Source organism: Eriocheir sinensis, chromosome 57 (assembly GCF_024679095.1).
Source record: "Eriocheir sinensis breed Jianghai 21 chromosome 57, ASM2467909v1, whole genome shotgun sequence".
Taxonomy (NCBI): Eukaryota; Metazoa; Arthropoda; class Malacostraca; order Decapoda; family Varunidae; genus Eriocheir; species Eriocheir sinensis.
In genome coordinates this window covers 1,717,163-1,727,048 of record NC_066565.1, presented here as the reverse complement: position 1 = coordinate 1,727,048, position 9,886 = coordinate 1,717,163, and the positions used below count along the sequence as shown (strand labels likewise).

Genomic DNA, 9,886 nt, shown 5'->3' with positions numbered 1-9,886 from the left:
ATGTGACGTGATGGTTAAATTCTTTCAATAAAATGTAAGACACCAATGTTTGTTATTTGACCTTTTGTATGTATGTATGTATTATTATTATTATTATTATTATTATTATTATTATTATTATTATTATTATTATTATTGAGTGGGTTTTTTTTTGCATCCCTTCTCTCTCTCTCTCTCTCTCTCTCTCTCTCTCTCTCTCTCTCTCTCTCTCTCTCTCTCTCTCTCTCTCTCTCTCTCTCTCTCTTTATTTTTCATTTATTCTTCTCTTTACCTTCGATTCCCTCTCATGGATCTCAGTAATAATATAACACAGATAGGAAGGGCTTGTATGATGATGGGAGTTCTAATATGGCGTCGGAGTAGCATCACCACCTCATTAAAAGGGCAGTAATAGTGGGGAGAAGTTTCAATATGGCGTCAAAGTAGCGTCACCCTCATCATGTCTGCCTCTTCTAGTCTTAGCATCTATGGCTCAGGATGTAAACAAACCCACGTTGCCCAAGCCCTCAGTGACAGAAACGTGAAAAAAACGACAATATTAAGACTATAAGGAAAGAATGAGAGCAATAGAGGAGGGGGAAGGACTAAAATAACACGGAGGAGGAGTAGACATCAATAACAGGCGGCGAGAGGAGCAGGAAGAGGAGAAAATAGAGTAAGAAGAGCGTCCGCCACCATGAGTCTGCTACCCAAGACCTTCCATGACTTCAGCTCCAAGCAATACTGGAACACTTTCTTCTCCAAGCGGGGCGAGAAGGCGTTTGAATGGTGAGTCTTGACACTTAGTACTCAGACTATAATGATAAATATCTTGTATGTTGAAAACTAGGAATAGTGGCTCCGCGGTGCAGTGACTAGCGTGCTTAACCCGGTAGCAGCGGGGATCATGTTTCTTAATGGTTCCTCTAAGCGAGAAAAATTGGAAAAAAATCATCCCTCACACAAACCATTTCATAATATATATCAAAGCATTTGTGATCAGATTATGTATCATCTATTTTGGGGTGTTTATATCATGGCACAAATATGGCCCATCGCTGCTACCGGGTTAAGAAAAACGGGCAGTAGTTGCAAGTAAATTTTAAGGAGTAACTCCTCTTTTTTACCTTAATGTGTAAAGAAAATGAGGGATATTATTTTTTTTGTAGTACCAGAAGCAAGCGAGGGAAATTTATACTGTAAATTTTTTTGATGGGAAGGGAGATAACTATTCTTTTTTTTTATGCCTCCATGGTACAGTGATCTGGCCCGGGTAGTCTAAATTTTCATACCTATTGGCCGCATCTTCGTTCTTTTACTGATAACATGTTTATAAATTTTTTTTGGTAATTTGTAACCCTTTTAATCATTTGTGTGTGAGTGGTCTTGTTTGTTTCTTTCTTTTCCCATGAGCTTTGTTTTTTTTACAGCACAGAGCAACTCAAGGGCAACAAAAAAAGACGTAAAAAAAAAAGCTAACTGTTGCTCTCATATAGCGATTAGTATAGAGTGGCCAAAAGAGAGGTCAATTTCGGATGGAGAGGTGCCCTGATGTTTCCTTCACTGTTAAATAATACAATAATGATAACTCCGGCAGGTATGGGGAGTATGCGGAGCTGTGTGGGCTGCTGCATAAGTACATCCGGCCCTCTGACAACATCCTCGTGGCCGGTTGCGGGAATTCAACACTCAGCGCGGACCTCTACCGGGTGGGATACAGGTGAGAGAGAGAGAGAGAGAGAGAGAGAGAGAGAGATCAACAGCTTCCTTTCTTTCCCCCCTCATGTCATTTCCCTTTTCTTTTTCTTCCCCTCGGCAGAAAGCTAACCAACGTAGACAACAGTGAGGTGGTAATTCGACAGATGCGCGACAAACACAAGAGCGACTGCCCCGACATGGTGTGGCTAAGGACGGATCTGACGGCGATGGATGTGGCGGATGGCGGCTTTAGTGTGGTGCTGGACAAGGCCGCCCTCGATGCCCTCATGACGGATGACTCGCCCTCGGTGGTGGAGTTTGTCGATAAGTATTTTAGGGTGAGTTGCGGCGTTTATTGTTTTCTTTCTTTTTTTATTTATTTATTGTGTTTTTTTGTCATTTTATTTGTTATTTTATTTATTCATTTTATTATATTTATTGTTTATTTGATTGTTTATTGTATTTTTTTCTTTATTTTATCTTATTTATCCATGTATGTATTTAAGTATACGTAACTGTGTGCGTGTGTGTGTGCGTTTTTTGTGTGTGTCGTGTAAGTACTATGCAGTCATGTACGTGAACTTAACTGCGTGTGCATTTTTTGTGTGCGTATTCCAGGAGGTGAGCCGAGTGCTGCGTGTGGGTGGGCGGTTTGTGTGCGTCTCCCTCCTGCAGGAACACATCTTGCAGCACATCCTCAAGTGGTTCCCCGCGGACGGCTGGATGGTCAGGGTGTGTCGGTACGTGTGTTTGGGTGTTGAGTTTTGGGGTTGTTTTTGTTATTTTTATTTTATTTTATTTTTTTCCGTTTTTCATTTTTTGTTTTGTTTTTTCATTTTTGTTTTTCATTTTACCGTTTTTCATTTTCGTGTTTTGTGTTGTTTTTGTTTAATTTCGTTTTTATTTTTGTTTTATTTTAATTTTTCGTTCATTTTTCATTCTCGGTTTTCATTTTTCATTTTCGATTTTCATTTTTTCGTTTTTCACTTATTTTTTGTTCGTTTTCATTTTTTTCACATTCATTTTATTTATTTTTTTATTATTTTTCATTTATTGGTGTTTTCTTATTTTTCTCTTGCTCTTTTTTTTCTTTTGTTTTTTATTCATTTTTACTTTTCCTTCTTTTCATCATTCATTTCTCATTTCTTTTCACTGTTTTCATTTCCATCACAATTTTTTTCTGTATTTCTCATTCATTTATAAGTCTTCCCATTTTTTGTGTGTGTACGAGAAAAGCCTATACATTTAACAACACACACACACACACACACACACACACACACACGCACACGGCACCCACCTTCCGTTTTCTTTCAGCTGTGAGGACGCGGAGAAGTCGCAATCAGAATCGGGCAAGTTCTCCTTCCCAGTGTTTGTCGTCGTCTGCACCAAGTTCAAGCAGATGCCGAACTTTAAGCCAGTGAGTAGAAGCAGGAAGGAAGGAAGGAAGGGTAGGGAGATAAGAGGCAGGGAAGGAAGGAAAGGATAGATAGAAGGAAGGAAGGAAGGGAAAACATGGAAGAGAAAGGGATATAGAGGAAAGGAAGGAAGGAAGGAAGAGAAGAAAGGAAAGGACAGAAGGAAGGAAGGAAGGAGGAAAACATGGAAGAGAAAGGGATTTAAAGGGAAGGAAGAAAGGAAAGAGAGACAGGAAAGGAAGGAAAGGATAGGATAGATAGGAAGGAAGAAAGGAAAGGAAAGGAAAGAAGGAAAACACCCAAGAAAAAGGAACATAAAGGAAAAGGAAAGAGAGAAGACGAGATAGCCAACCACATCACCATAGCAGCAAAACATCACCCATTTCAATATTACCCTTCCACACACACACCCATATCACATACTCACCCAATTCTCCATCTCTCGGCTCTCTGTCCTAACGCCCGTGTCTCCGTTTCCCCAGGTTATCGAGGTCCAGTTCGACGGAGAGACGGCCCAACGCGTGGAGGCTGCGTCGGAGGTGGTGGAGAGGGTGCGAGAGCTTCAGCAGTACGCCCTCCTCAGACACACCCTACATACTAAGGTGCGTGGGTGTGGTGGGAGACTTGGGGCGGATTGATGGTGTTTTGTGATTTTTTGTCCCTCCGTAGAATTTGGTATTTTTTTTAGATTGTTGTTTGTTTTGATTGTTTTTGCTTGTTCTTTTTTCCTTCTTTTTTTTCTTTCATTTCTTCCTTCCTTCCTTCCTTCCTATTTTGCTTTCCCTTCTTCCTTCCTTCCTTTCTTTCTTTCTTTCTTCCTTTCTTCCTTCCTTCCTTCCTTCATTCATTCCTTTTTTCCTTCCTTCCTTCCTTCTTTACTTCCTTCTTTCCTTCCTTCCTTCTTTCCTTCCTTTTTTCCTTCCTTCCTTCCTTCTTTACTTCCTTCCTTCCTTCCTTCCTTCCTTCCTTCCTTCCTTCGTACTCAGAATTCAACATTTTTTAAACACATTTCAAACACTAATTCCTTTCCGTCCTTCCACTCCACTCATTCATCCACTCATCCACTTGCACTCCACTCATCCATAACCTTAACCATCCACCCAAATAACCACCCATACACTCAAGAATACATGCAACCATACATCCATTTTTTTACAATGTCACCTACTCAACCAATTCTGTTACACACACACACACACACACACTCCCAGACACCCCCTCCCCCCCCCCTCCCCCCTATCTTGCCACCCACTAACCCCTCCCCCCCCCTCCCCTTTCCTTCACACAGTCGGTGGTGGGTGAGTCGACCAGCGTCCAGCTCTGCGACCCGTCCGATGGAACGCTCCGCTACACTCTCTACGTGGTGGACTCCAAGGACTCGTCGCGGCCCGTCAAGTTCGCGGTGTTTATTGTGCCGCTCGGAAGGTTGGTGGGTGGGGCGGTGGTTCTTGCGTTTATTGTTTTTTTTAATGTTTGTTTTTGTGCTTTTGTGTTTTTTTCTATTTTGTTGTTTATTTTGTGTTTTTTTATTGTTTTTTTTTCTATTTTGTTGTTTATTTTGTGTTTTTTTATTGTTTTTTTTTCTATTTTGATGTTTATTTTGTGTTTTTTTATTGTTTTTTTTTCTATTTTGTTGTTTATTTTGTGTTTTTTTATTGTTTTTTTTTCTATTTTGATGTTTATTTTGTGTTTTTTTATTGTTTTTTTTTCTATTTTGTTGTTTATTTTGTGTTTTTTTATTGTTTTTTTTCTATTTTGATGTTTATTTTGTGTTTTTTTATTGTTTTTTCTATTTTGTTGTTTATTTTGTGTTTTTATTGTTTTTTTTTCTATTTTGTTGTTTATTTATTTTTTTTTTTTTTCTATATATATTTTTTTTGCTGATAATAATTTTTTCTTATTTTTTTTTTTCAATTTCTACAACTATCACTACTACTACTACTACTACTACTACTACTCCATTTTTCTCTCCAATCTTTCCTCCATTTCCTCCATTTTTCTCTCCGTTTTTTCCTCCATCCCTCCACCTTTAACTTCTCCATTCTTTCCTCCATTCCCTCCATCTTTCCTCATTTTTTTCCTTCCCCTCCACCACCTCCATCGTCACTACCCCCCCCCCCCTTCCCCCCTTCCTCCCACCCCAGAGAACGCGAGTGGCTCTTCGGCAGCGTCAAGGGCCGGGAGGAGCTGTCTAAGAGTGCCGGGGTGGTGCGCTTGCTCGTGGCACACCTCCACCACCACCACCACCACGATGACACCACCACCACCACCACCACCGCACCGCCACGCACCCTAAAGCAGATCCAGGACGAGCTGTCGGCGAAGGTCATGGAGTTGGCGCCGTCGAGACTCCCCGCGAACACTAAGGTGAGAACGGACCAATGGGTGGAGAGGATTCTGGAAGGGGGCGGAGCTTACTTGCCTGGTTAGTTTGAACGGCATAGACAGTTGATGTTTGTCCTCTGTGTGTGTGTGTGTGTGTGTGTGTGTGTGTGTGTGTGGAATTTAAAAAAAACAAAATATATAACGTCAATCATCATTATCTGTGTGTGTTTGTGTGTATGTGTGTGTGTGTGTGTGTGTGTGTGTGTGTTGAATAAATAAAAACAAAAAAAAAGATAAATATATGACATCAATCAATATCATCTGTGTGTATTTGTGTGTGTGTGTGTGTGTGTGTGTGTGTGTGTGTTGTATAAATAAAAACAAAAAGCAAAATGGAAAAGGAGCAGTGAGTAGCGGGCTTTTTTTTTCATTATTTTCTTTTTTTTATGCCCTTGAACTGTCTCCTTTGCTGTAAACAACAACAACAACAACAACAAACGTGTGTGTATTTGTGTGTGTGTTTGTTCGTTCGTTCCAGGTTCCGTTCCTGTCGGTGGGTGAGGAGGTGGGTGAGGTGGAGGTGGTGGCGCGGGGGACCAGCCAGCACGCGGGGGCCTACGTGGTGGAGGACACTCACCCGCCCGGCGCCCAGCCAATCAGGAGGCTAATCTTCCTCAACAACCAGGCTGTCGTCCAATCAGAAGCCAGGATTTTAAGAGGTGGGTTGTGATTGGTCGATTTGAATCATTTGATGTGTTGCTAGTGTTCCAGTGATACAAACTTACAAAACAACATAAAACAACAACAACAACAACATACAGAACAACATGGAATACAGTCATCCAATCAGAAGCCAGGATTTTGAGAGGTGTGTTGCGATTGGTCGATTTGATGTGTTGCTTGTGTTCCAGTGATACAAACTTACAAAACAACATAAAACAACAACAACAACATACAGAACAACATGGAATACAGTCATCCAATCAGAAGCCAGGATTTTGAGAGGTGTGTTACGATTGGTTGGTCTAGTGCGTTGCTTCAATGCTTGAGAGAAAAAAGGAAAAACATAACCAAAGATGATGGAGAGGAAGAAGGGAAGGAAAAGGAAAGGAAGGGAGAGAGAGGAAGAGAAGAGAAGGAAGGAGAAAGGAAAGGGAAGGAAAATAATTTGAGAATAATGAAACAAAAACTGAGAGAAAAATGATGGAGAGGAAGGGAAGGAAAAGGAAAGGAAGGGAAGGAAGGAAGAGAAGGGAAGGAAGGAAAAGAAAGGAAGAAAGGAAAGGAAGGGAGAAGGAAGGAAAAGAAGAGAAGAAGAGAAAGGAAGGAAGGAGGAAATGGAAGGAAAGGAAAGGAAGGAAGGGAAGGGAAGGAAGGAAAGGCAGACAGGAAGGGAAGGAATGGGAAAGAAAGGAAGAGAGGAAGGGAAGGAAGGGAGAAGAAGGGGAAGAAAAGGAAGGGAAGAGAAGGGAAAGGAAGGAAAGGCAGACAGGAAGGGAAGGAATGGAAAAGAAAGGAAGAGAGGAAGGGAAGGAAGGGAGAAGAAGGGGAAGAAAAGGAAGGGAAAGGAAGGAAAGGAAGGAAGGGAAGGGAAGGAAGGAAAGGCAGACAGGAAGGGAAGGAATGGAAAAGAAAGGAAGAGAGGAAGGGAAGGAAGGGAGGAAGGAAAGAAAAGGAAGGGAAGGAAGAGGAAGGGAAGAAAGGAAGAGAAGGGAGAGGAAAGGAAGGGAAAGGAAAGGAAGAGAGGAAGGGAAGGAAAGGAAAGGAAAGGAAGAGAAGGAAAATGAAGAAAAAAAATGCAAATAATCATAAAAAAGAAAAAAATTGACATTATCCCAAAACTCACCAATTCCAGAAAACCAAAACAGAAAAGAGAAAGAGAAGGAGAAAAGGAAAAAAAAGAAAGGAGGCAAAAAAAACACACAACCACAACGACCACAACAACCACCATCAACCACACTGGACCACTCGTACCTCTCCTGCCAGCACCACGCAGCCATGGTCGGCGGACTGGCCATGGCCCCGCGCACCGACCCCATACTGCTGCTCGGCCTGGGGGGTGGACCACTGGCAACCTTCATACATAACAACTTTACTGAGGTTGGTTGGGGTACGGTTGAGTTTGGTTGAGTTGGGTTGCAGTATGGTTGGGTTGGGGTTTGGTTAGGTTAGGTTAGGCTAAGGTGGGGTATGGTTGACTATGGTTGGGTTTGGTTGAGTACAGTTGAGGTTAGGTTAGGTTGAATTGGGTATTAGGTTAAATATCTCTCTTTCTTCTTTTTCTTTCTTTTTTTTTGTTTGTTTTCCTTCTTTTCTTCTTCATTTTCTTCTTTTTCTTCCTCTTCTTTGTCTTCTTCTTTTCCATATTTTTTTTTCTTCTTTTTCTTCTTCTTTGTCTTCTTCTTCTTCTCCTTCTTTTTCTTATTGTTATTCTTTATTTACTTCTTTTTCCTTCTTTTTTTCTTCTTTTCCTACATTTTCTTCTTTTCTACATTTTTTTTTCCTTTTTTTCTTCCTCTTCTTCTTCTTCTTCTTCTTCTTCTTCTTCTTCTTCAACACACACTCCTATCTCCATCTATCTATCTATCCCTCTATATCCCATTCTTAATCCTCTCCCCATATATCCATTTCTTCCTATTCCCTTTTGCAACACACACATATCCACTTATCTGCTACTCCCCTCATTTATCCATATTTCTATCCTAAATGCATGTATCCTCAATTCCTCCATGTATTAATCAGCACTTACCATATCTATCTAATCACTTGTACTAATCCTGTTTATCTATTTTTCCTATTTGGCACTCCAGGCGGCACTTACGGCGGTGGAGCTGGACAGTGCCATGGTGGAGGTCGCTCGGCAGTGGTTTGGGTTCACGCCGGATGACAGACTGAAGGTGGAGGTTTGTGACGGCCTCGATTATGTGGAACGGATGGCCCAGGAAGGTAAGGAGGAAGAATGGGAAGGGAGATTTGTTATTATTATTATTATTATTATTATTATTATCATCATTATCACACCTCCTCCTTCCCCTCCTTCAGGCCATAAGTTCGGAGCCATCCTGTTTGACGTGGACTCCAAGGACAGCAGCGAGGGCATGAGCTGTCCCCCGGCGGCCTTTGTGGAGCCCATGTTCCTGCAGCGAGTGGCCCAGTGCCTGTCCGAGGGAGGTGAGTGTGTGTGTATGTGTGTGTGGGGTTAAAGAACAACAAAAAACTTATAAACTTTCTATCTATGTCTCTCTCTATTTCTCTCAATTAATCAATATCTATGGTACTATTTGCTCATTCTATCAATTTCTCTATCTCAATTTATCTCCCTGTACTATTTCCTCTTTCCATCTATTTCTCTATCTCAATTTATCTCTATTCCTAGGTCTGTTGATCCTGAACTTGGTGTGCCGGGACGAGGAACTGCGCGCCAAAACCATCACCACCATCAAGTCAGCCTTTCCAACGGTGCTCCAACAGGACATCCCCGGGGAGGTCAACTGCATCCTTCACTGCCTCCTGGCGCCCCCGGGGGAAGCTGAGGGGCTGCGGGGGAGGTTTGAGGGGAAGGTGAAGGGGCTGAATGTGAGACTGAGCAGGAGATATGAGAAGGAGGAGGAGGAGGATGTGTGGGAGCTGGCGGAGATGGTGAAGGGGCTGCGGGTGGTGTAGTGTGCGTGCGTGTGTGTGTGTGTGTTTGGGGGGGGGTAGGGTGTGTGTGTGTGGGGGAGGGGTAAGGGAGGAGGGGTTAATATTGTAATTGTGTATATATTATGTTTGTTTTGGGTGTTGTGTTTTTTCTCTCTCTCTCTCTCTCTCTCTCTCTCTCTCTCTCTCTCTCTCTCTCTCTCTCTCTCTCTCTCTCTCTCTCTCTCTCTCTCTCTCTCTCTCTCTCTCTCTCTCTCTCTCTCTCTCTCTCTCTCTCTCTCTCTCTCTCTCTCTCTCTCTCTCTCTCTCTCTCTCTCTCTCTCTATCTATCTATCTATCTGTCTATCTATCTGCCTATCTATTTCCAGTTTATTCATTCTTCCTCTTCCTCTTCCTCTTTCTCCATGTCTCTCCTTTATTTCTTTCTTTCTCTATTCTCATTCATTTACGTTACTTTCCTTCTCCTTCTATCTATCTTTCTATCTATCTATCTATCTGTTTGTTTATCTATTTATCTTATTTCTTTATATTATTTTTATTCTTCATTGATTTCTTCCTCTTCCTCATCCGTTATTTCATTCTTTCCTTTTTTTCTTTTTGTCTTCCTCTTTTTCTTCTTCTTCTGCTTCTTCTTCTTCATATACTTCATCTTCCTCTTCTTTATCCTCCTCCTTCTTCTTCTTCTTCTTCTTTTTCTTCTTCTTCTGCTTCTCTTTCTTCATTTACTTAATCTTCCTCTTCCTTTTCCTCCTCCTCCTTCTTCTTCTCCTTCTTCTTCTGCTTCTCTTTCTTCTTTTACTTAATCTTCCTCTTCCTCCTCCTCCACC

General features: G+C 41.6%; 2 protein-coding genes across 3 annotated transcripts in view; both read left to right on the top strand.

The window, feature by feature from the left end:
• Positions 1–46, top strand: part of LOC126984502 (ATP-dependent zinc metalloprotease YME1L-like) — an 18,813-nt gene extending 18,767 nt beyond the window's left edge. For both annotated transcript variants that reach the window (XM_050838219.1, XM_050838220.1), the window contains exon 16: positions 1–46. This exon is cut by the window's left edge and continues 795 nt beyond it. The gene's annotated coding sequence lies outside the window, so the exon portion shown is untranslated.
• A 426-nt stretch (positions 47–472) lies between these two features.
• LOC126984501 (eEF1A lysine and N-terminal methyltransferase-like) lies at positions 473–9,109 on the top strand. Its single transcript, XM_050838217.1, has 13 exons — positions 473–768; positions 1,577–1,699; positions 1,799–2,015; positions 2,296–2,417; positions 2,995–3,097; positions 3,578–3,697; positions 4,384–4,520; positions 5,240–5,462; positions 5,959–6,139; positions 7,276–7,520; positions 8,231–8,366; positions 8,463–8,591; positions 8,797–9,109. The coding sequence occupies exons 1-13, from the start codon at positions 677–679 to the stop codon at positions 9,081–9,083; spliced, it is 2,115 nt and encodes a 704-aa protein (XP_050694174.1). The 5' UTR covers positions 473–676; the 3' UTR covers positions 9,084–9,109.
• The last annotated feature ends 777 nt before the right edge of the window (positions 9,110–9,886 follow it).

Bases quoted from the DNA above. Each gene is read 5' to 3' on its own strand.
- LOC126984501 (XM_050838217.1), top strand. From the start codon at position 677: ATGAGTCTGCTACCCAAGACCTTCCATGACTTCAGCTCCAAGCAATAC. The intron at 4,521-5,239 runs GTTGGTGGGTGG...CTCCCACCCCAG, and splicing joins TTTATTGTGCCGCTCGGAAG to AGAACGCGAGTGGCTCTTCG. The intron at 5,463-5,958 runs GTGAGAACGGAC...CGTTCGTTCCAG, and splicing joins GACTCCCCGCGAACACTAAG to GTTCCGTTCCTGTCGGTGGG.